This window comes from Rana temporaria, chromosome 7, assembly GCF_905171775.1.
Source record: "Rana temporaria chromosome 7, aRanTem1.1, whole genome shotgun sequence".
NCBI classification, from domain to species: Eukaryota; Metazoa; Chordata; class Amphibia; order Anura; family Ranidae; genus Rana; species Rana temporaria.
In genome coordinates, this window is record NC_053495.1 from 127,499,428 (window position 1) to 127,525,350 (window position 25,923).

Sequence of the window (25,923 nt, forward strand, 5' to 3'; positions counted from 1 at the left end):
CAGCTACTTCAAAGCAAAAACGAACAATGAGGACATGAAACCAGTACTGCAGTAAGGTAAAGGAAGCTATTTAGCTTAAAAAAAATTGACATCTGCAGGTGGTGTAGAGCAAGTTATCCTCCAGGTTGATAACAAAGGCATTGAAACTGCAGCAAATCTCCACTGGCTTCCTCTGGCAGTAGGGACTTAGGATCCTTCCAGCCTTTAAATGTAAACAAACTGCAGATACTGAAAAGTGTCCAGAAGCTAATTGCAACCAGACTTTAGAGTGATCTTTGAGAAATTACTCCACAATGCCTGCATTTGCAGAGGTCAGCGAGGAATTGATGCTTTTTGAGAATATATAACTTAAGCGGAGTTCCACCCAAAAAGGGAAGCTACGTTTGTTCCCCCCCTCCACTGACACTTTTGCCACTTTTTTAGGGGGAGCGGTTTTGACAGGTACCTGCTCCCACCTCTGGGTAAGATCTCTGTGGCAATCTACAAGCATTTCCGGCCCCTTCTTCTTCCTTCTGGAACACACAGGTCCCATAGGATGTCAGGACCATTCAGAAAGTGGAGCGTGACTCATGCATGCATAGTAGGAAACCGGCTGTGAAGCCTGAAGGATTAAACTGCCGGTTTTCTTACTTTCAATGCCGATGCCTGCACCCAAAGCTGATTAAAGAGGAGATCTAGTCTGGAATTAATGTCCATCACCTGGCCACAGGTTTACTAAAGGATAGAAAACGTATTTAAATGCAAATTTGCAGCGATTTCCTGCTGTGTTTCTGGGCTGAGCAGTATGGAGGCTGTTCTGAGAGGACTGGGTGCACATCAGGCTGCTAATTGACCACTCACCCTTGCACTCAAGAGGGAGAGAGGCACAGTGACGGACATTCTGGGACATTAGAGGGTGTCATGGATTCTGATAGAGCTTGCTGATCAAGGGGGGAATGACGTTGCAGACAGAGACTGAGACCAAGAAGTTGGTGAGAGGCCACTGGCAAAATCCACATTACACTTTGCCAAAAGAGGGACAATGTTGGCTGCAAGCAGGGCTGGACTGGGACAAAAATTTGGCCCTGGACTTCACTTTGACAGGTCTCTCCTACAGCGGCCAGACAACTCCCGCACCCCACCGGCCACCCAAGCCCGCTCTCCCCCTTCACTAGCCACTAGCCGTTTTACTTTATTAGAGTAGAACGGCTGGTACTGGTGATCTTATAGGCAGTACCAGTGGGGAAGCTAAACATTATTTCTCCTGGGGCAAAGAATCAGTTTGGTGCCCCCCCCCCCTTATGGGACAAGATTAGGCAGAAGAAACTCCCAGGCCGCTGTCACTGAAGCCGGCCCACTGAGCCATTGGCCCACCGGGAAACTCCCTGTAGTCCCAATGGCCAGTCCATCCCTGGCTGCAAGTATCACAGAGCCAGTGACTTTAGTAGAGTTAATAGGAAGTAGAGTCAGTGTCATCATAGGTGCTTGAATGGACACTATCTTGAATGCTCCAAAATAACAGTTGGGTCCCAACAGCTGGTCAACAGAAGAAAGTATATTACAGACTGCTGAACTGTTAGTGGTGCAATTCTCCTTAGTTATGATTGCCCCAGTATAAGGTTTAGGAGAAATTATAAAGCTGTGAGAAGAGATTAGTATTTATATATTTTGTTTTATTTAGGGACACTATATGGGCTGATTAACAGGGAGCAAATTTCATAGATGGGACTTTAAAGTAGCTGTAAACCTTCACATATACCCAGTGAAGTGAGTAGCCTCAGGTGATACACAGATTACAAAATCCACCTACATAGGTTCTACTTGTTTAAAGCGGCATTACACCCATTTAAAAGTCAGCAGCTACAAAAAGTGTAGCTGCTTACTTTTAATAATCAGACGCTCACTCACCTGTCCCATGGTCCAGCGATGCAGGTGTACAAAGCTCCGTTCCTCTCCCCCTCCTCTCTGTGGCGCCGGCATTCTAACTGTGGGTGTCCGGCTGTGGCTTCACAGCCGGGGCATGCACTGCGCGCTGTGAATAGCTGGGCAATCTTCTGGAACCTATGATGTGTCCTAGAAGATTGCAGGGAGGGAGGGGGGAGAGGTGATCTTCCTTCCTGTTGCTGCAATGCCGGGGGAGGAAGTGGGAGCTGGGTGCCTGTCAAAACAGGGTACCCTCTCCCCCTCCCCCCAAAAAAAAAATCATGCCAAATGTGGCATGTCAGGGGGTCACCAGCACCTAAAGCGGAAGTTCAATTTTTAGGTGGAACTCCGCAGTGGAACTGCAGTCTTCTCTTCTCTTAGGGCCTTCAGGCTTCATGCACGCTGGCTCAAAAATTGCTGCTTCTACTGGAGTTTTGTGTTTTTAATGTAGAAGCAGCTCAATATTATCCTATGTGTCCATGCACATTAGGACCATTAGAGGCATATTTTGAGCTCAACGTTTAGAGGCAGGAAAAAAACCCTTCTGGTTTGTGTTTCTCATTAGAGCTTTATGGCAGAAAAAAATGCTAAACTCTTCTAAACTATGTACCAAAAACGCTCTTTGAAAGTTTTTTTTCTGCCAAATGAGCTAGCATTTTTTTTAGCCCAATGTGTATGGAACCTCAAAGCGATAAAGTCCTTATGCATCTGTGAGTAGTACAGAGAAGGAAATGGGGAAATGCAGCTCCAGCTCTGAGACACTGTGTGAGAGCTGATTGGAGGAAAGAGACACACCACCCCCCCCCCCCTCCACATAGGCTGAGTAATGAAGGAACATGCAGAGCTGAATTCTGTATAGACGAGCTGCTATGTCATGTGGCGGAAAACTTCTCATAAGTGACTCATGTTGATTACGGAGGAACGAAGTACCAATGAGAAATTACATTTAGAGCTTTGGAGAGAGACACGGAAAAAAACTCTACAGATATATGTGCTTAGTTCAAATTTAACGACTGGGGTTTACAACCACTTTAAGTCTGATATTTTTCATAGCCAGCCAAAACCTGTTCCCGGGTTCGAGACTGGAGTCTCCTGCCAACGTCAATCTGCAAATCTCTTGTGTCTAGCAGCAGATAGCTGTAACAGATTTAGGACTTGCAAAAAAATTTGATTCAAATTCTTCTGTAAAACATCCAGGGCATTATGAGCGAACTCTGCTGACGGCAGAAGGGAGTTCCCTGATGGGCTATGCTAATAGGAATTAGAAATGAGTTTGTTCCATTTGTATGATCCATGTAGATTGTGATCTGATGAGGCAAACCTTCCAAGAGGTATTTTCACTGTTCTACAGGCATTTTTACAGCAAGTAGTTCTCGATCTCTGATGAAGTCGTTTCTCTCTGCTGGGGAAAATGTTTTTGAGAAAAAGGCACATGGATGTCTAGCTCCACTAGGCGACTGAAAAAAGGACTGCTACAACTTCTACACAGGAGGTATCAATCTCAATGGAGAAAGGCTTGGTGATGTCCAGCCTCAAGAAAGCAGGGCCAGAAAGGAGGGCTCGTTTTAGCATGTAAAACATTTATACTGTTTTGGGCAGCCAGTTTTTGGGATTAACATTCTTCAGAATAAGGGCTGTAATAGGGGCCACAAGTACAATAATACTGTGGACTCAGGAAGCACTGGGTAGCATTAAGGCTGCTAGGCAAGTGTCAGTTGGTAATGGCAGTAACCTTTTCAGGATCTATGAAGAGTCTATCCTTAGAGACAATATAGCACAGGAAGGGTACTTGTGAGAGTTCAAACGGACACTTTTCCACCTGAGCATAGAGCCCTATGTGCCAAAGGCACTGTACAGACATAAAGAAGGTTAAAAAAGACCTCATTCACAAAATACTGGAAAACTGCAGGGGCATTGCACAGGCAAAATGACATACCTTGCGTTGAATGCAGTTTTCCATTCGCCACCTTTCCTTTATCCTTTAAGCCCCATACACACTATCAGTTTTCCTGCAGGTTTTTCTCTTCAGGTTTACCAAAACCATGTAGTGCAAGGGCCTGCCTGATTGCATACGAATTAAAACTCTTAAAGCGGGGGTTCACCCCTGTAATGGAACTATGCATGCTGCCTGGACATCGATAACCATCATGCAGTGAGGACTACAAAGAACTGCATGGCTTGTTACAATTGGATTTACCAGATTGTATTCTGAGCTCAAAGGGTTAATTATAGAAGGGACTCTTCCACTGCTGAATGCTAATATTCCCTTTGCATAGCTAATGAACTCTCCTTTGTGTAGTACAGCCGCCTGTCAGGTGTATGCTGAGGGGATTATGTGTATAATTGTTTTAAAGGTTAATTGAATTCTATTGATAAAGGAAGGTGTCTGATCAATTTAATGTTAAATGTAAGCTTGGAGCCAAAACGTCTAGAAGACTGATAGGCTCAAGGGAATGTCATTATTTCAAAGTATCTGTATTGAAGCCCCCCCTGTGTGAGGAGGGGGGGGAGGAGAGTGTCATTGTTCCTGTACAGTGTTGTTACCACATATAAGCGAGGTGAAAGTGCCATTAAAACAGTCTACTTGACCCTTCAAACCGCAGCCGCGTCTCGTTCTTGAAGGGGGACTCTCTCTCTCTCTGGATCTTGGGGATGGAATGATACCGGTTTTACTTGCATATCGCAACTTGCTAGGGAAGAGGACGTCTCCAACTGCTGATACCCTCGCACTACCTGGGTAGCCGTTACAACCCCCAAAAAAATTTTTAACATTACATTCAGCCGAGTTGTGAGAATGACATTAGGCTGTTTTTTTTTTAAATCCTTGCCGTAAATACCGTATTATCTATATTTTCACCGCGGCTTCCGGGTATGTAATCTGCGGGACTGGGCGCTCCTAATTGATTGACATGCTTTCGACCAGCGCGTCACGAGTTGCCGAAAAAAGCCGAACGTCTGTGCGCAGGCGCCGTATAGAGCCGACTCGCAGTCCGGCTTCTTTCGGCAACTCGTGACGCACTGTATGCGCCGGTCGGAAGCATGTCAATCAATTAGGAACGACCAGTCCCGCAGATTACATACCCGGAAGCCGCGTTGAAAATATAGATAATACAGTATGTACGGCAAGGATTAAAAAAAAAAAGACAGTCTAATGTCATTCTCACAACTCGGCTGAATGTAATGTTAAACATTTTTTTTTGGGTGAACCCCCGCTTTAAGGTTTGACCTCATATTAGATGGTTTTGGTAAACCTGAAGAGAAAAACCTGCAAGAAAACTGATAGTGTGTATGGGGCTTCAGTCCTGTAAATTTAGTTTTGTGAGATTCTCAAACAATTCCAAAATGAGTGGCAATGGGCATTGTTTCATTATTGTGATGGCATTTAGGCCTCAAAAGTCTATGCAGGGACATAGCAAGCTGTCTTTCATCTCAACAAAGAAGAACCATGCTCTAGTGGGGGGGGGGGGGGGGGATTTCCAGATAAATCCCTTCTCAGGCTGGATTCACACCTATGCATTTTTTGTGCTTTTTGCATTTTTCAGATTTGCACTGCAGTCCATTTAACATGGTTTCCTATGGAACACGTTCTGTAGTGCAAATCTGCAAAATGCAGAAAGCACAAAAAATGCATAGGTGTGAATCCAGCCTAAAGGTTTTCAGTAATGCATTCAGACATGGCCTTGGTCTTGGAAAGGCTGAGAGGGTATAACCGACCTTTGAGGACATTGGAGCCAGAAACAAAATCAAAAGCACAGTCATAGGGCCTGTGGAGTGGAAGCTGATCTGCCTTGCACTTGGAAGAAAACAAATCGGCATATTGAGCAGGAGGAATGAGACGCATGTCATTTAAAATGATCGTGTGGGGTTCTGAAAAACGTAAAAAAAAAAAATTCCAACATGCGTTTTTTAACGACGTTTTAAACTGTGTCGTTTTTCAGGTTGTAAAAAATTATCGTGTGTGGGCTAAAATGACGTTAAAAACCTGCGCATGCTCAGAAGCAAGTTATGAGACGGGAGCGCTCGTTCTGGTAAAACTACCGTTCGTAATGGAGTAAGCACATTCATCACGCTGTAACAGACAGAAAAGCGCGAATCGTCTTTTACTAACACAAAATCAGCTAAAGGGTGACGTCATCCGAATGAAACTTCCCCTTTATAGTGCCGTCATACGTGTTGTACGTCACCACGCTTTGCTAGAGCATTTTTTTTAAACGACCGTGTGTGGGCAACGTCGTTTTAATGATGAAGTTGGAAAAAATGCATTTTTTTCTACATGCTGAAAAACGTTGTTTTTTACATGCCGAAAAATGATCGTGTGTACCCGGCATTACAGTCTCGGAAGATGCCAAATAACTGTTTTAAGTGGAATCAACTTGGCTTCTGCTATGATAGAATAGACTGCAGGTGAAAAGGTCAGAGGAGGTCCAACCAAACACTGGGGATTGCTGTTGAAGTCATGGGAGACACAAGACAAGTTTAAAAGGAGGCTTTAGGTCACACCAGGAATGAAATTGTCTCATGTTGAAGTACACCATGTATACTTGGACTGGAGTGGTATGGGAACACATTTTTTCCCAAGAAAAAAGAATAGTTCCATCAGTAGTAGTAGATTTGAGGAAGAGGTTCAAGTGTTTAAGCCAGTTTCTGTACAAGGGAGGCTGAGACAAATTTGCCAGCTGCACCCAAATCAGTAAATGCTTCCACTGTGGCTGTAAGTAGATAACTGCAGCTGCACAAGAATAGAGTGCTGTGGGCATCATTTAAAAAAAAATCCTTTTTGGCCACATCAAATTTAGAGTCCCTGAGACAAACATCTTGTTCTTTCCTCTAAGGGAAGACATGAGTGGCCCAATTGCACTTGGCTCATCTTGAGGAGACGGGGAAGTGGCCTTACATCTCAGAAAATTTGGGGGCAAACGTAGCACAAAGGATTTGCACTTTTTGCCCTCTCTTGGGCATGCTCTTGGAAGTGGATGTCATTCTGGATTGCCAGAGAGATGAGATTATCCAGGTTGGTGGACATTTCATGACCTGCCAGTTCAACCTTACTATGCCCTGCCAGGCAGTACTAGAAGGTAGTTGCAAAAGCTTCATGGTTCCACTGCAAGCATGCAAAATTGAATGGAAAACTGCCCCACAGTATGGGTAGCTTGATGGAGCTCAAGGAGAGCACTTGCTGCCGAATAATCACAAACCGGCTCATTAAAGACTTTCCCAAAGAGCGTGAAAAATGCTGTTATGCTGTTAATTACAGGATGACGTTTTTTTGGAGAGTGGTGCGGCCTAGGCCAAAGCATCCCCAGTGAGCACATGCACAATGTATGCCACCTTGGCTCGGTCAGTGGGAAAATGCTGCAGCTGACAGTGTAGATCTACAGCAGGCATGTCCAAAGTCCAGCCCACGGGCCAATTGCAGCCCCCGTTACGGTTTAATGTGGCCCCCCTGGTAATTTGTATATATATATATATCTTTTGTGGCCCTCAAGGGCCACAAAAGATATATACTGTATTTATCGGCGCTGCCTCAGAGGGAACAGAGAGGGGGACGAGTGCCATCAGATTACCTACAGGAGAATCTCCGGTTTACTCTGCGGCATCTGGAATAGGAAGTCCCGTCTCCTGGACTGCCATTGGACGACTCTTCTGTCTATCATAGGAGGCGGGACATTGTATTAAAGAGGCTGCTGTGTAAACAGGAGATTCTGGTGTATGCAATCTGTTGGCGCTCGTCCCGCCTGCCCCCCGTCCCCTCCGAGGCTGAAGATGGGCATAAATCAGGCTGCATTCATGGCAATGGTGAGGCTGCATTCACGGCAATGGAGAGGCTGCAGGTGGGCACTGACCCTTATTTTACTTTACAGTTCTTTATTTAAAATTATTATTTTTTCCTGAAACTTCCCTCTTAAAGTGAATGTGCGTGTTATACGCCAATAAATACGGTATATCCAAATAACACACCCGATCTCATCCTTAGTCCTGAGAGGCGCTCAGGGATTCGTTGGGGCCACAAAAGATATATATATATATATCCAAATAACAAGCCCAACCTCATCTCTTCACCACACACAGCCACAAAGGCAAGGGAATTCTTGTTGGGCATTGTGTATTGGTTGCTCAGGGGAACACACTTAGACCAACTTTTTATGGTTCAAAGAATGTCAGGCAAAATGGTCGGCCCTCACGCATGTTCACTTCATCAAATCTGGCCCTCTTTAAAAAAAAGTTTGGACACCCCTGATCTACAGTAAGGGAAGCCTGGATTTGACCCCATGATGATGATGCACCATCTTAACTTTAGTGGCTTCATAGACAGAAAGTCTTTGAAAGAATCCCTCATTTAGATCCAAACAGGCTGCAACCAAAAGCAGGTGATACTCTCTTGCAGCGCCGGGGGCCCAACTGTCCCTGATTTTGAACATGTTGGTCTGATCTATATAGTTGTATATAAAATGCACTATTTATCTTTTAAAAGGTGTTTTCCAGTGCTAAACCTTTCATCCAGTTTCTAAACTGCTGCATTTGTATAAAGGAATAGTAAAAAAAAAAAAAAACACTTGTGGGTTTAGATAATATTTTTTTATTTAATTCTCCCTTAAGGGGTGTGTCCTATGCTATATATACTTTTGCTAATAGGTGTCCCTCATTCCCATCTTAAAAAGTTAGGAGGCATGGTACTGGGTACACAGAGTAACAGTAGCAGGAGTGTATGAGAGCAGTGGAGAAACACAGGCTGAGTACAGAGGTGCAGATAATGAGGGGTTGACTGAGGCACACAGGGAAACACACAATCAAGAACTAACTAAAGTGCAGAGGGTGATAAGAAACAAAACACTGGCAGAAAAGTAGGGGGATCACTGAGATAGGAGACAGAAGGGAGACACAAGGAACATAGGCACAGGAAGGAGTACACAAGACTTGATGAAGACTGGAAACCAAAGACACAGGGAACACCAGCATACAGAAACACACGGCCTAGGCTCACAAACAGCACAGAGGCTGAATGACTGGTAGCACTAGCTAGCGAACACTTGAAATAGACTGAGAGTTGGGAAACAACTGTTTTTTATTGATGGTATGAAAGAGGAACTGTTTTACCTAAAATGATACCCTGCTTTGGTTATGCTAAAGTAACACCCTTCTAGTTTGCAAGTTGTTGGACAAATTTAATTTGCTCCTCTGTAGGCAGAGGAGCATGGGGTTAATTATGTTAAGAGGCTGTGCAGTGCTTCACAGACTGTGTCTGTTATCTCCCCCTGTGTTTTGGAACTTACTGGATGTTTCTAGAACATTGTATGTGGGGGGACAGAAGCTGCAGCCTGAATACTTCTGAAGCTTCCATCAATCCCTGGGAAGGCAGGCCTAGAAGGTAGAGAAGCAACCCAAAAAATATTATGAAGTCTGGGAGCAGAGTCCAGGATCCAGCCATCTGGAGGTGACCCCTGTACTCGGGGCTCTGCCCCTGGGGAAGAGAGGAGAAGTACTCCATGTTCCTGCTGCACTATTACTCTGGAGTGCAGCACAGTTCGCAGTTTGGATAGAGCAGCCAGAGACTCAGCAGGTCCTCGACCATTGTTTTGGAGTTTACAGTTTTTCTTCAGTACTGGGTATCACATGCACCCTCAATCCCCATCCAAGCTGTTCCTAAAGAATCACCAAAACCCAAAACCTCTAGACTGCTTATTGAGCCATCCGGAAGCATGTGAAAATACAGTTTGCCTGGCTATGGGTGCTGTGGGGTGGGGGAGGCCTGAAATCCAGCTGCTCCTTCAGGGGTAGCTCTACGCTAAAATTTGTTCTATTAATTCTTGTAAATTTTAATGATAAATACACTTTCAGTCCTAATTTACACTGTGGACTGCCACTGCAATGTATCCACTCTTAAGTTTCTTACCATTTTCCCCTTCCACTCTTCTCCTGTATTGCTCACATAGTACCTCTATGGTGTTATTTAGATCGGCCATGGCTTTGTGCTCTGGAGAAGGTGTACCATCTAAGCCCCGATGTCTCCTAAGAACTTCTTCTCCAACGTGAGCCCATTCCTTTTGGATGTCAGCAGCTGCTTTCAGAGACTCCTGGCTGCTCAGGACCTTATTTCCCTCAAACTGCTGCTGTTCTTCAGCCAGCATCTATGTGTATATTTAAAAAATTACGGGAAAAAAATAGAATACATAAAACATATACAGTAGATCAAACATATGGTTACAGGGCTAAATGTTATTTAACTTACTGTACATACTCGAGTATAAGCCAAGTTTTTCAGCCCTTTTTTTTGGGTTTAAAATGACCCCCTCGGCTTATACTCGAGTCAGTACCTGCCAGTCCATTGCCGCCTGACCTCACGTTGCCCATTGCAAAATCCGATCTGTTTTACCGAGTCTGTGACATAGACGGCGACCGTGCAGTTTTAAAAACTTGCGCTCCCCCTTGTGCTGTTCCTTGATAGGCGGGACACTCGGTTTCCCAGCAAACACTGTGTTCAGTGTTCCGCCTATCACGAACGAGAGGGCGATCGTGATAGGCGGAACACTGAACACAGTGTTTGCTGGGAAACCGAGTGTTCCGCCTATCACGGAACAGCACAAGGAGGAGCACGATTTTTTAAAACTGCACCGCCGCCATCTATGTCACAGACTCGGGTAAACAGATCAGATTCTGCAATGGGCACGGTGAGGTCAGGCTGCAATGGGCACGGTCAGGCTTCAAATGGGTACAGTCAGGTCAGGCTGCAAATGGGCACAGTCAGGACAGTCAGGACAGGCTGCAAATGGGCATTGTTGACCATTATTTCCACTTAGAGTAGCTGCTGCATTCTCACCCTCAGCTTATACTCGAGTCAATAAGTTTTACCATTTTTTTGTGGTAAAATTAGGTCCTCGGCTTATACTCGAGTATTTACGGTATGTGTTAAAGTGACTGTTATTGACTTATAGTAAAGGGTGCTTGGACTGTAATTCTGTTTTTGTGAAAATAATAATTAAGAGATAATCAGAAAATAAATACTAAGCCTCATGGAAAATACAGTCTGAGATTCCTATTGGTCATAGTGATAATTCAGATTTTCCCTCTGTGTTGCCAAATTTGCATAAAAGCATGAAATGTAGTATCTGACTAATGACACAGGAGTGACATGTTCACAAACAGAACACATTTCTGTATTTTTTTTTATTGCATTTTTTTACTAATTTGGCTAGTTTTGCTCGTAACAAAATATTCAGCATCAGTTGAGATACTTATTTCTTTTTTAAAACTATAGGTTTAGGCAATCAGCTACATGGATACTGTAATATGCATAAAACAGTTTACAATTTTCCTGCTGAAGGAACTACTCTATCAGAGATCACAGATTTTTTGCAATAGCTGCAAACTGTAAATACTTTTTTAGTAATAGCTGCAATTATTTCATTCTAGATTTACATATGCAGTTTATATTTATAGTTTTAAAATATAAAACATACATACGTTTTCCCAGGTTTTCAGGTCGTCAAGCACTGATACAACTATTTCATCTGGTACTGCGTAGTAGTTCCAATCTACACTAATCAAAGAACAAAAATGCAGACACATATCAGCATTAACAAAGTAAACAACCTCTTAACTAGAAAGAGTAAGATAACAACATCTAAAATCAATATGCTATTTTTCATTCCAACACTGCAAATATCAACACTGACATCCTTCATCTGTATATACAGGTGAAACTCGAAAAATTTGAATATCGTGCAAAAGTTCATTTATTTCACTAAGGCAACTTAAAAAGTGAAACTAATATATGAGATAGACTCATTACATGCAAAGCAAGATAATTCAAGCCGTGATTTGTCATAATTGTGACGATTATGGCTTATAGCTCATGAAAACCCCAAATCCACAATCTCAGAAAGTTAGAATATTGTGAAAAGGTGCAATATTCTAGGCTCAAATGTGTCCCACTCTAATCAGCTAATTAAGCCATAACACCTGCAAAGGATCCCTGAGCCTTTAAATAGCCTCTCAGTCTGATTCAGTAGGAATCACAATCATGGGAAAGACTGCTGACCTGACAGTTGTGCAGAAAACCATCATTAACACCCTCCATAAGGATAGAAAGCCTCAAAAGGTAATTGCAAAAGAAGTTGGATGTTCCCAAAGTGCTGTATCAAAGCACATTAATAGAAAGTTATGTGGAAGGGAAAAGTGTGGAAGAAAAAGGTGCACAAGCAGCAGGGATGACCGCAGCCTGGGGAGGATTGTCAGGAAATATCCATATAAAAGTGTTGGGGACTTTCACAAGGAGTGGACTAAGGCTGGAATCCGTGCATCAAGAGCCACCACACAAAGAGGGATCCTGGGCTTCAAATGTCGATTTCCTCTTGTCAGGCCACTCCTGAACATAAACAATGTCAGAAGTGTCTTACCTGGGCTAAAGAAACTCAGCGGTCCAAAGTCCTTTTTTCTGATGAGAGCAAATTTTGCATCTCATTTGGAAACCAAGGACCCAGAGTATGGAGGAAGAATGGAGAGGCACACACTGCAAGATGCTTGAAGTCCAGTGTGAAGTTTCCACAGTCTGTGTTGATTTGGGGAGCTATGTCATCTGGTGGTGTTAGTCCACTGTGCTTCATTAAGTCCAGGGTCACCGCAGCCGTCTACCAGGAGATTTGGGAGCACTTCATGCTTCCTTCTGCAGACGAGATCTATGGGGATGCTGACTTCATTTTCCAGCAGGATTTGGCACCTGTCCACACTGCCAAAATCACCAAAACCTGGTTCAATGACCGTGGGATTACTGTGCTTGATTGGCCAGCAAACTCGCCTGACCTGAACCCCACAGAGAATCTATGGGGCATTGCCAAGAGAAAGATGAGACATGAGACTGAACAATGCAGAAGAGCTGAAGGCCACTATTGAAGCATCCTGGTCTTCCATAACACCTCAGCAGTGCCACAGGATGATAGCTTCCATGCCACGCCGCATTGAGGCAGTAATTTCTGCAAAAGGGGCCCAAACCAAGTACTGAATACATATGTATGCTTTTCAGAGGTCTGATATTGTTCTATGTACAATCCTTGTTTTATTGATTGCATGTAATATTCAAATTTTCTGAGATTGTGGATTTGGGGTTTTCATGAGCTGTAAGCCGTAATTATGACAAATTATGACAAATCCCGGCTTGAACTATCTTGTTTTGCATGTTATGAGTCTATCTCATATAGTTTCACCTTTTAAGTTGCATTAGTAAAATAAATGAACTTTTGCACAAGATTCAAATTTTTCGAGTTTCACCTGCATACAATTTAAATAATTCTCCTTAAAGCAGAGTTCCACGCAAAAGTGGAACTTACGCTTATATGTCCCCCCCCCCCTCTGGTGCCACATTTGGAATGGGCACATAAAAGCATAGAAGGAGATTTGTCATTAAAAGTGTAAGCTCTAGCTATCAGAATAATTATCAATGACATAATGCAGTACTTGGAAGCAGGATATCCCTTATGAGGTCCTGAGGACAGGATAAATAGGGAATCTATCTGTCTAATCGAAGCTGTAGCTTTGAGGGAGACGCTAATGGCTCTGATTTCATCCAGACAATAAAGAGAGGTTTCCTTTGGAGCTGGGCATAAGGATGGTTGAACTACATATGTCCTCAATGAGGTGGAAGAGGATATCACCTTGGGAAGAAAGGACGGTCATGGATGTAAGACAACCTTGTCTTTGCAAAGTTTGGGGAATTGCTCCTTAAAACAGAGAGCCACCAACTCAGAGAAACATCTGACAGATGTGATAGCAACCAAGAGGGCTACCTTGCAGGAGAAGTCATCTGGTTTGTTCAGGGCAGAGCAAACCAAGCGGTGATCCAGAGGAAACACAGGGTACTTCTGGGCTTTTCATCATTCTCCTCTGTGTTTCAGATCTGTGATGCCCCATACACACGAGCGGTTTTCCCCTAACATTGTTTTCCCGGCGGAATTCCTCTCAAGCCTGCCTTGCATACACACGGTCACACAAAAGTCCGGTGAACTTTTGACTGCCAAGAACACAGTGACGTAAAAGACTATGACAAGCCGACAAAATCAAGTTCTATGCTTCAGAGCATGCGTTGAATTGTTTCCGAGCATGCATGTTTTTTTCCCCATCGGAAAAGCATACAGACGAATGGTTTTCCCGCTAGGATTCTTTCCTGACGGGAAAAAGGAGATCTTGCTTTCTTTTTTTTCTGGCAGTTTAACTGTGGGAAAAAGTCCGATGGAGCATACACACGTTTGGGATTCTCGACGAAAAGCTCTCATCGCAGTTTTTCCGATGGGAAAACCGATCGTGTGTACGGGGCATAAGGCTGTAACCTGTTTTTTTGTACATATGTTCTCTAAATTTTAAGATTGACATGTCTGCCTCAGCAGATGTTCATTTCAATCTGTGTCCCTCAAAAAAAGAAGAGAGAAAATTGGATTTTTTGGACTTGCTGTAAAATTATTTTCTCTGAGTCTATTGAGGGACACAGCTTCCTTCCCTCATATTCTCTTGTTCTCTGCTTGCTACAGCTAAACTGGTGTGAGGTGAGAGGTGTTTTAACATCAAGATGGCTAGCCTTAATTTTTTATATGTGCCCAGTGTCCATTTCTTCTGTAGGTGACAGTATAAATCTATGTTTCGTAAAGTGGTTCTAAAGGCAGGACATTTTCTACCTTAATACATTCCCTGCATTAAAGAAAAAAATGTCCCAGAAATTGTATCGCTCTCTCCTCCACCTCCCCATACTGAGGTCTATCTTGTGCTGTGCCCATCTGTAGTGGAGCTGGTCTCTGTTCCTCTCCCCACAGTACACAGTGGCAGTCAATTAAATACTGTGAGGAGCGAGTGAGGCAGAGCTACACTGTGTGTGTCTATGGACGCACACAACCCACCTCGGAAACGACATGGTAGGTGTGCCCCCCATAACAAGTGGCTTGCTATGGGGGCACACAGAAGAGGAGGGGCTGAAAGCAACAAGGGGTCCCCAGGCCACTCTGTGCAATACCACAGCACAGAGTAGGTTAGTAAACCATGTTTTTAATTTTAGAAAAAAAATACCTTTACAACTGCTTTAATTATCATTAGCTGTGTCCCTCAATGTACTCCAAGAAAAGCATTTTATGATGAGTACAAAAATACTATTTTGGTGGTATAGGCAACACAGACAATTCCTATTTGTCTCACTTAAAAAACAAGACTCATCAGTTTAAAAGCTTCACATACAAGATTTTTTCCTGAAAATACGCGTGCAGTTTCTTCATATCTCTGCAGATAATCTGCAATTTCTCTCTGCTCGACTCCTCGCTGCGCTTCACCTCTTGATCAAAGCGGGCCATGTGCTCTCGCCATTTTTCGGTACTTTGTTGAACTTCAGAAAGGTCTTTTGTGTCCTACAAGGATCATGAATAGTGAATAAGACAACAGAGATTAATTGATAGGGTAGTGCAGAATGAAATGGCGAAGTGCAAAGTTGCACAATCCAGAGAAAGCAAAAAATCCAGAAAATATCAATTCTAATTAATTATTCAAGATGCAATTTGTAGTTGCGGTTTTGTCTTATTACAGGACACTTCTACTTAACCTATAAATGTTGTCAATACCTGCTTCTAACTCCTGGTGCTTAAAGAAACCTATACATACCAGGAACCCATTTATAGGCATAATTGTGGCTCTTTTAATTTTTAGCATTTTTAACACTATTTTACAATAATAAAATACTGTATATACAGTAAGCTGGGCTGGAGGAAATGGGCCCAAATACTTGGGTTTTTATAGCTACTTATTTACCTGCTCTTTTTGGTTAACATTTATTTTTACGTGCAGGAAAGCACTTTCAATAATCACAAATTAAACATAGGAAACCTACTTTGCTGTATTTTTTATTTAAAGTCAAAGGCAATGAGGCAAATAACATTATTAGTACACTTTGTATTTACCTAGATCTTACTTCAACCTACATTTGATGCAAGAAGCACAAGAAAATGCAGGACCACCTTTGTCCAGGCTTTCTCACATAAGTACATTTTACGAGCCAGTTGTAGTTGGTTGGCTTCTATTACCTAAATTAAAGAACACAGTGACATTAATACTGATCAAATGCCCTAATATGCAATATAGGATTGAATTAAAGCATTCAAATTATAACTTCTACAAGCACAAAATGTACCACAGTCTTCAATACCAGACTGTCTGTAGTTGGCAATACACTCACCTTTCTAGCCAGTCTATATGTGGCTGAACTCCAAAGATCTCTTTCTTCTGTGAGGTGAACAACCTGTTTCTCCAAACGACTCCTCTGCAATTCATATAAATCACGATACTCTTCCAAAAGGCTATAGAAATAAGATTCCCAGTGAGAAAACACATAGAATGCATAGAAGGCTACATTGCAAAAACACCTTACATTGCAATATACAGTATTTAAATATATAAATGTCCAAATTGGGCCCCATTACCCATTTTTCCTCCCCAGTGTCATGTGACTCGTAAGGCCCCTTTTACACAGGCGGACCGTATGTCCACTTTTTCATCCATTCGTTCACGGATGAAAAAGGCACATACATTGGTCCCTTTGAGATTGCGGGTGTCAGCGGATGATCCGCTGACACCAGATCTCGCCCACTTCCGCATTCCTCCGATTCTGCAGACGGAGGAAAGCCCTATTTTTCCTTCCGTCTGCGGATCGGATCGGGTGAACAAGGACAGACGGTGTTCATCCGATCCCCCCATAGGGGAGAGCGAAAAAAAGCGGGGATCAACGGATCCGCCCCGTGTGAAAGGGCCCTTAGTGTTACAAGGTCTCAGGTGTGACTGGGGTGTAGGTGTGTTAAATTTGGTGTTATGCAGTCTCCTATCCCCATGTATACAGCTTCGAAGAGGTACCAGGCAGGGGTGTCCTCTGTCTCTGCTGTTTAAAGACATCACTATGGGTGAGAGAATAGGTACGCAGAGGACATTATTTAAAATATGCAGGATACCTCTGCCTCATTAGGAATAGCAATGCAAATCATAGACAAATTGGGCACATATTCAGGCCTTAAAATAAACTGGTAGAAGTCAGCCCTGATGCCCTTTTCCTCGCAGGCCCTTCCATGCATTGATCCTCCATGCCTTCTTAAGGTAGTGACCTTGTTTAAATATTTGGGAATCATTATTACCCTGTCTCCTTCAGAAGCTTCCCAAGGGAATCTGGACCCTCTGGTTACCATGATTAAAGCTAAACTTACTGTCTGGGCCAAACCTCCCCTGTCTGTGGCAGGCAGGATTAATCCTTTTAAGATGATCCTTATGCCTAAGTGTCTGTATGTGACTTCTCACATGCCTACCTCAGTACCTAAATAATTTTTTAAAACCCTGGACATGCTACTTATCAGCTTTATTTGAGCCACCCATAGACGGAAACTTAAATTCTCCACTCTGCAACGCCCTAAGGCTGATGCTGGCATGGCATTGCCTAACTTATATTATTATATTATTATTATTATTTGGCTGGGCAGCTATGCCATCTGACAGAAAATATGGGGAGGGGAGGCAAGTTAACCACTGGTATATAGGTAATCCGTATAGATGCTTATAATTGATCATATACCCTGTTGGGTTTTATTGCTGTAACCAATATGCATAGCTTTAAAAAAACAAGGGGAAATGGGGAAAGGGAATAGCCTAAAGAAGGCTAATTGAAAAGGGGTTACTTTTAGCAACAAGTGATGATCTAAACAAAAGTATGATACAAATTAATTTTATTCCAGTATCAAAAATAGTATAAAAAGTGCAGTTATTATAGAAAAAATTGAATCATTTTAAAAGAAATTTGATTGCCATGAACATAAATTACGGACAAGACTCACATGTTACAAAACATAGACACAGGACTAGTCCGGACGTGATTGATTCAGCCACAGTTTATATGCACACCATCCAATTGGATTCATAAATTTATATGTCAACAAAATATAAGGGGGGGGGGGGAGAGAAGGTTTGGTAAAATCAAGCAAAATTGCTTGATGTCCCCTCCTTTAACAGAGCCAATGGGTGCTTTCACTAGTGGCTGGACCCAGTGTGTGAGGGGAGGGGGAGGGAAGAGATGGAGCGATAATTATTTGGCTAAAGGATATCCTAGATTGCCTTATCTTGATAATAAGAATAAATGCAGTGTGCATGCACTGGTTAAGCCATGTTGTTAGTTGTTAATCCTAGTTGCCATAGATCGGAAGAATATGGTGGAAGTAATTAAGCAATTCTACAGGAAGTTTTTTAGTATTATTAATTAGACAGTCCCTGTTAGAGGTTCCCGTTGAATCCGTTAATGTCCTCTATTTGGTAATGGATCTAGTTCATTACTTGTGTTTGCCTTAACCATACAGTAACAGTCCTATCGCAAATGGCTGGGAAAGAAATGCTTTTGCCCAGACTGGTTGGGACCGACCACACCGTCGGTGGTTGAGACATATTTTGCCTATGTCCTTAAAATCAAACATTTGTTGATAGCACTGGAGGCACCTATGGGCGCACTGGGGGAAAAGCATATAGCATATACCACTACCACTCTGGCACAATCCAATGTTCCCCCATTTAAAGCAATTTGTAGACTTCTGGGAGCATAGGGGAATGGTTTCTCTGGACAACATCAATGATGTAAAAGTATTGGCTTCTTTGAGGGATTGCAAAGAAAATCTAAAAGGTAGATTGCGGCAATTCATAGATATTTAGAACTTAGACATGTGCTACAAACTTTGTGACACTGACTTCTCTGAATACCCACTGATAGGAGTGCTTCGATCTCAGGGCCCTAGGGAACTTATCTCAACTCTGTATCTACATTTACTCTCTGCCACGACTAGTGGGGCTCCACTGGAGGTGCACATCAAGTGGCAAAACTTTGTCCCCGATTTGTCTAATGAGGATTGGGAGGAGGCATGCTCCGCCCATCTATCTGTATCTCCAGCAGTCAACAATAAATGAATCCAACTTTATATGCTACATCAAACATACCTGACCCCGGTCAGACTGCACGCAATGCACCTTATACCTACTTCTGCCTGCACCAGGTGCAACTGTCCGCGAGCGGATTTCACGCATTTTATGTGGCTCTGTCCAGTTATAGTGAGATACTGGAAACAGGTGATGGAGATATTGTCTGCGGTCTCATCAATTCCTGTTCCATGTTCCCCACAGGTGTGTCTGCTGGGGGTCCTCAAACGAGGAGCAATGGCCAAGACATATCAGGACCATGCTACTGGAGACATTATTTATGGCCCGTAAAGCTGTAGCACTTAAGTGGATCCAGTCCACACCTCCTACATGGCTTTGGTTAGTAAATCAGGTATTACCCTATAAAAAATGAATATTTGAACACAGGGGTTGCCCAACAAAATATAATAAAGTGTGGGATGCTTGCTGTTCTTCTGCCCCTACTGTAACCAACACGTAACTATATCACTAAAAGATTTGAGAAATAGCTATTGTACTTTTGTGTTTCTATGGTGTTTTCTATAACGTGTATCGGGATCAATATGCTGAGAAATGCAGTGTACTTGTAAAGACGTTGACATTTTTGCACTGTAAGATGTACCACACTTGTTTGCTCATGTTGAGTGCATTTGATAACGGTCATTGTCATGTACCTTTTTCAAAAAAAGAGTTAAAAAAAAAAATGGTGTTATCGCTCTCACTCTCGTACTGGTCACCTGAAGTTTAACATGGCACCTCATGGCAAAGAACTCTGAGGATCTGAAAAAAAGAATCGTTGCTCTACATAAAGATGGCCTAGGCTATAAGAAGACCCTGAAACTGAGCTGCAGCACAGTGATCAAGACCATACAGCGGTTTAACAGGACAGGTTCCACTCAGAACAGACCTTAACACGGTCAACCAAAGAAGTTCAGTGCACGTGCTCAGTGTCATATGCAGAGGTTGTCTTTGGGAAATAGATGTATGAGTTCTACCATCATTGCTGCAAAGGTTAAAGGGGCAGGAACGTCAACCTGTCAGTACTCAGACTATACGCCGCACACTGCATCACATTGGTCTGCATGGCTGTCATCCCAGAAGGAAGCCTCTTTTAAAGATGATGCAAAAGCAAGCCTGCAAACAATTTGATGAAGATAAGCAGGCTAAGGACATGGATTACTGGAACCATGTCCTGTGGTCTGATGAGATCAAAATAAACTTATTTGGTTCAGATTGTTTCAAGCATGTGTGAAGAGGACTCCAGTAGCAACCTGGTGAACTCCATGCCCAAGAGGGTTAAGGCTGTACTGGAAAATAATGGTGGCCACACAAAATATTGACACTTTGGGCCCAATTTGAAGAATATTCACTTAGGGGTGTACTCACTTTTGTTGCCAGCGGCTCAGACATTAATGGCTGTGTTGAGTTATTTTGAGAGGACAGCAAATTTACACTGTTCTACAAGCTGTACACTCACTACTTTACATGGTATCAAAGTGTAATTTCTTCTTTTTTGTCAAATGAAAAGATAGAATTAAAATATTTACAAAATGTGAGGGGTGTACTAACTTTTGTGAGATACTGTGTGTGTGTGTGTGTGTGTGTGTGTGTGTATATATATATATATTGTACAGGACGCCATGGCTGGGTCCTGGAAGGACGTTATATTTCCCCTCTGTTTGGACTGTGGTGCCTTTAAGGGAACGGAAAGGGTTAATGCACCTGTCCAAGGAAGTAGTTTAAAGCAGACAGGAAGTGCAGGTGAGAGTGAAGGAGTGTAGGAGAGTCCAATGCATGGTGAATGGTGGACAAGGAAAGCTGTGGAAGCTATGAAAAGCTATGAAAAGCTGTGAAAGGACTTGGCAGTGTCCTGCCTAAAAACCTGCTACTGAAGGACTTACCTGGAAGGACTGTTTAACTGCGATAGCAGTTCTGAGCTGTACAAGTCGGTGAGACTGTTATTTCTTTTGTTTTTGCTGCGGCTAAGCCATTTAAGTTTAATAAACCTCAGTTTTGATTTAAGAAGCCTGTGTCCTGCGATCAAGCTGGTCCCCCAAACATTACACTGGTGCTCGAATGCGGGCAGGACTGAATAACAGGCATAAGAAGGGGAAAAAAAAAAAAAAAAGTTTTTTTCTTTTTGCATTGGACTTTATGTTGAACTGACGTTTAAAGGGACAGTACATTGGATTTATGTCCTGGGTTAAAGCTGCACAAACGTTGAAAGCTGAAGCAATGGAGGAGCTAATTAAACAGCTGACCTTGGCTAACATGCAAGCGCAGACTCGCCATGAGGAAGCTAATCAACACCACAAAGAGGCGCTGGCTCTGCAGCAAGAAAGTACTCGCCTGTTGGTGGCCCAGTTAGCAGCCCAGCAAGCAGCCCAGCAAGGGGTTATGCAGGCTCAGGTTACTGCCTTAAAGGAAGCGGTGCAGCGGCTGTCTCAGGTTCAGGAGCCAGCGGCTGTTGCCCCTGGCAACCAGGTGACTGTAAGGGCAAGCCATTTTCTACAGAAGTTGTCCCTGAGCGATGATGTAGAGGCATTTCTTGCTACGTTTGAGAGGACAGCGGAGAGAGAAGGATGGTCTCAGGACCAATGGGCCGGCCTCATTGCTCCTTTTCTCACTGGAGATCCTCAAAAAGCCTACTTTGACCTGCCACCAGATGATGCTAAAGACTATCAAAAGCTAAAGGCAGAAATTCTGGCTCGTCTGGGGGTGACTACGGCCCAACGTGTGCACCAATGGAAATTTCGTCCAGATCGGCCACCCCGGTCTCAAATGCATGACCTGGTGCAACTAGTAAAAAAATGGCTGCAGCCTGAGGTGTTGTCTGGCCCCCAAATTGTGGAGCGGGTCGTGCTGGACCGATACCTGAGGTCCCTGCCAGATGACCTCCAACGGTGGGTCAGCCATGGAGACCCCAAAACAGCAAACCTCCTTGTTGAGATGGTGGAACGATATACAGTGGTGGAGGACCTGCTCGGACCTACCAAGCGCATAGGGCCTAGTCTGCCACGGCCTGTTCGACCAACTGCTGCCCTTCGAAAGGATGTTCCAAGGAGCCCTGGGACAAACACCCCGGAAGGCCAAGAGACACTCCCGGTACCTTCGCAGCGTTCTGTTCCTGTTCGGAGAGGAGGGGATGTACAATGTTGGCAATGTCATTCCTGGGGTCATACCCGGGCACACTGCCCACTGCAAGAGGAGCCCATGGAATGCGGGGTTCTTCGGAGGGGGTCTTTTTGTGCCCATAAAGTGTGCACCACACACCTCGACCTGGATGAGGAAAAGTTTGAGTGTGAAGTCCAAGTGAACCACCTCCCTGCCCGGGCTTTGTTGGACTCTGGAAGCATGGTAACCCTGGTTCATCCTAGAGTGATTGGGAAGATCGGTCCGGTAAGAAAAACTTTACGGGTGGTATGCATTCACGGGGACACTAGAGAGTACCCGCTCATCACGTTGTCTATCTCCTCAGCATGTGGCACTGTTACTCAAGAGGTGGGGGTGATAAAGAACTTGGTGCATGATGTTATAATAGGACGAGACTGTCCATTGTTTACAAAACTGTGGGAACAAGGAGAACAGTTCAGAGACTGGGGAGAAACTAGCCCCCCTGTTCCTGCTGCTGAGAGGGATAACCCTGAACTGCCAAACGTTAATGTGGACCCAGATGGGGAAAATGCTAATGATTGGGTTAATGGTGATGAAAGTAGTGTTGATACTATTGAGGATGTCAAGATATGTGGTCCACAGACCTACCAAAACACTAAGGGGGAGGAGCCTTTCCCACTTCAGGTAATGCTGGGGGAAGAGGATGAGGAAGTGGCCTCTACCCCTGCGCTGCCGGATTTGGGTGTTCCCCATGGGGCATTTGGGACTGCTCAGATGCAGGACCCCACTTTGGCCCATGCACGGGAACAAGTGGTAGTAGTAAATGGGGTTCCCCAAGAGCCAGGTGCGAATGAGAGGTGGCCACACTTTGCAATATATAATGAGTTGCTGTATCGGGTTACCAAGGAGAGAGAAAATGTGGTAGAGCAATTGTTGGTACCCCAACAATATAGACGAAAGGTTCTGGACCTGGCCCATAACGATGTGTTAGGGGGACACCTGGGAGTTGAAAAAACGGAGGCACGGATCACCGACCGGTTTTACTGGCCAGGTCTGAAAGCAGAGGTAAAGAGATACTGTACCTCTTGTCCGACCTGTCAGTTGACCGCTCCGGTGACTCATTTTCGGAGCCCTTTGGTCCCTCTGCCCATAATTGAGGTCCCATTCGAGAGGATAGCCATGGATATAGTGGGTCCCTTGGTAAAGTCAGCTCGAGGTCACTCCTACATATTGGTGATTCTTGACTATGCCACCCGATATCCTGAGGCGCTACCCCTGCGGAATACCTCCTCAAAGGCCATTGCCCGGGAATTATTCCAGATGTTTACACGGACTGGTTTCCCCAAGGAAATACTCACAGACCAGGGTACCCCGTTTATGTCAAGGGTTATGGCCGATGTGTGTAAGCTGTTCCGGATTAAACAGCTACGCACATCGGTCTACCATCCCCAAACGGACGGGTTGGTGGAACGCTTTAATAAGACCCTTAAATCTATGCTCAAGAAAGTGGTACAAAGGGATGGGAAAGATTGGGACTGCCTGTTACCAGCTCTCCTGTTTGCTATCCGGGAAGTGCCCCAGGCCTCCACGGGTTTTTCGCCCTTTGAGTTGGTATATGGGCGGAGACCTCGCGGACTTCTTGACGTGGTTAAAGAGGAGTGGGAAAGTGAACCTGTTCAGCATAAGAGTGTCCTGGAATATGTCTCCCAAATGCAGGAAAGGATCCAAACCGTGATGCCGCTAGTCAAAGAGCATTTGCAAAAAGCCCAGGAGGCTCAACGACGGGTCTATAACAGGGCTGCTAAAATAAGGCACTTCCAAGTGGGGGATCGAGTAGCGGTGCTAATTCCCACTGTGGAAAGTAAGTTCTTAGCCAGGTGGCAAGGACCCTTTGAAGTTGTGGAAAAAGTGGGAGAGGTCAATTATAGAGTCCACCAGCCAGGCAAGAGGAAACCGTATCAAATATATCATGTCAACTTGTTAAAGCCCTGGACAGACAGGGAACCGGTGACCTCCCTGGCTAGTGCAAGGCTTGAGCCACAGGTTGGGGTGGAGAGTGTCCAAGTAGCAAATACCCTATCTAAATACCAAAGTCAGCAGGCAAAGGAGTTCTTGCAGAGAAATAAAGAGAAGTTTTCAGACTTGCCGGGGCTAACTAGTATCATAGAGCATGATATTATCACGGAACCTGGAGTCAAAGTTTTTGTCAGGCCCTACCGCATCCCAGAGGCTCAAAGGAAGGCCGTTTCAGAGGAAGTAAAGAAGATGCTGGACCTGGAGATCATTGAGGAATCGCAGAGTGAGTGGTCGAGCCCGATTGTGTTGGTACCAAAGCCCAACGGGACTCTGCGATTCTGCAATGATTTCCGGAAGCTTAATGAAGTTTCACGGTTTGATGCCTACCCCATGCCCCGGGTAGATGAACTTATTGAGAGACTAGGTCCAGCTAGGTATATCACAACATTAGACCTTACCAAGGGGTATTGGCAAATCCCATTAACTAAGGCTGCTAAAAAGAAAACTGCTTTTTCTACTCCAGAGGGGAGTTTTCAGTACAAAAGAATGCCTTTTGGACTGCAAACTGCTCCAGCCACGTTCCAGCGAGCAATGGATAGGATTTTACGACCTCATCGGGAGTATGCCTCAGTGTACTTGGACGACATAGTCATTTTTAGCAGAGACTGGGAGTCACACTTGCCCAAGGTCCAGGCAGTACTGGACTCTCTCTGGAAAGAGGGGTTTACAATAAACCCTGAAAAATGTGCTTTGGGAATGGAGGAGGTGAAATACCTGGGCTATATTGTGGGTAGAGGGGTGGTGAAACCTCAGGTCAGCAAGGTAGAGGCTATAAAGAGTTGGCCCCGCCCCCTCACAAAAAAGCAGGTACGTGCATTCCTGGGCATGGTGGGATACTACAGGAGGTTCGTACCCAACTTTGCCACATTGGCGGCTCCATTGACCGATCTGACTAAGGGCCGGAAATCGGTCATGGTGGAGTGGAATGCAGACGCTGAGAAGGCTTTTTTGGAGCTTAAGTCAGCACTGTGCCAACACCCTGTCTTGATAGCGCCCAATTTTTCTGAAGAGTTCATTGTCCAAACTGATGCTTCCGATGTAGGATTGGGAGCTGTATTATCACAGGTTATTCATGGTGAGGAGCACCCAGTAGTCTTCCTCAGTAGGAAGTTGACACCAGCGGAGAAAAACTACGCTATTATTGAAAGAGAGTGTCTGGCCATTAAGTGGGCTCTGGATTCCCTCAGGTATTACCTCTTGGGGAGGAAGTTTAGGCTCATTTCTGATCATGCCCCTTTAACGTGGCTGAGGCAAGGTAAAGGGACTAATGCCAGGATTACCAGGTGGTTCCTGGCGCTCCAAGAGTTTAAGTTTATAGTGGAGCATAGGCCCGGGAGACTGCATCAAAATGCAGATGCCCTCTCCCGAGTCCATTGTTTGAGCTCCACTGTTGCCTCCACCTCCTTGGCGTTGGGGCACAGGGGGGGGGATATGTACAGGACGCCATGGCTGGGTCCTGGAAGGACGTTATATTTCCCCTCTGTTTGGACTGTGGTGCCTTTAAGGGAACGGAAAGGGTTAATGCACCTGTCCAAGGAAGTAGTTTAAAGCAGACAGGAAGTGCAGGTGAGAGTGAAGGAGTGTAGGAGAGTCCAATGCATGGTGAATGGTGGACAAGGAAAGCTGTGGAAGCTATGAAAAGCTATGAAAAGCTGTGAAAGGACTTGGCAGTGTCCTGCCTAAAAACCTGCTACTGAAGGACTTACCTGGAAGGACTGTTTAACTGCGATAGCAGTTCTGAGCTGTACAAGTCGGTGAGACTGTTATTTCTTTTGTTTTTGCTGCGGCTAAGCCATTTAAGTTTAATAAACCTCAGTTTTGATTTAAGAAGCCTGTGTCCTGCGATCAAGCTGGTCCCCCAAACATTACAATATATATATATATATATATATATAT

General features: G+C 44.2%; 1 protein-coding gene across 2 annotated transcripts in view; it reads right to left on the reverse strand.

Annotated features, from left to right (window-relative positions):
- The window catches only part of AXDND1 (axonemal dynein light chain domain containing 1), a 147,199-nt gene that overhangs the window by 80,177 nt on the left and 41,099 nt on the right, over positions 1–25,923 (reverse strand). For both annotated transcript variants that reach the window (XM_040359958.1, XM_040359957.1), the window contains exons 11-15: positions 16,100–16,220; positions 15,846–15,947; positions 15,112–15,278; positions 11,362–11,437; positions 9,794–10,028 (exon numbers count right to left, since the gene is read on the reverse strand). In XM_040359958.1, the coding sequence (XP_040215892.1) occupies positions 9,794–10,028; positions 11,362–11,437; positions 15,112–15,278; positions 15,846–15,947; positions 16,100–16,220 (701 nt within the window). The remainder of the gene's footprint in view (positions 1–9,793; positions 10,029–11,361; positions 11,438–15,111; positions 15,279–15,845; positions 15,948–16,099; positions 16,221–25,923) is intronic.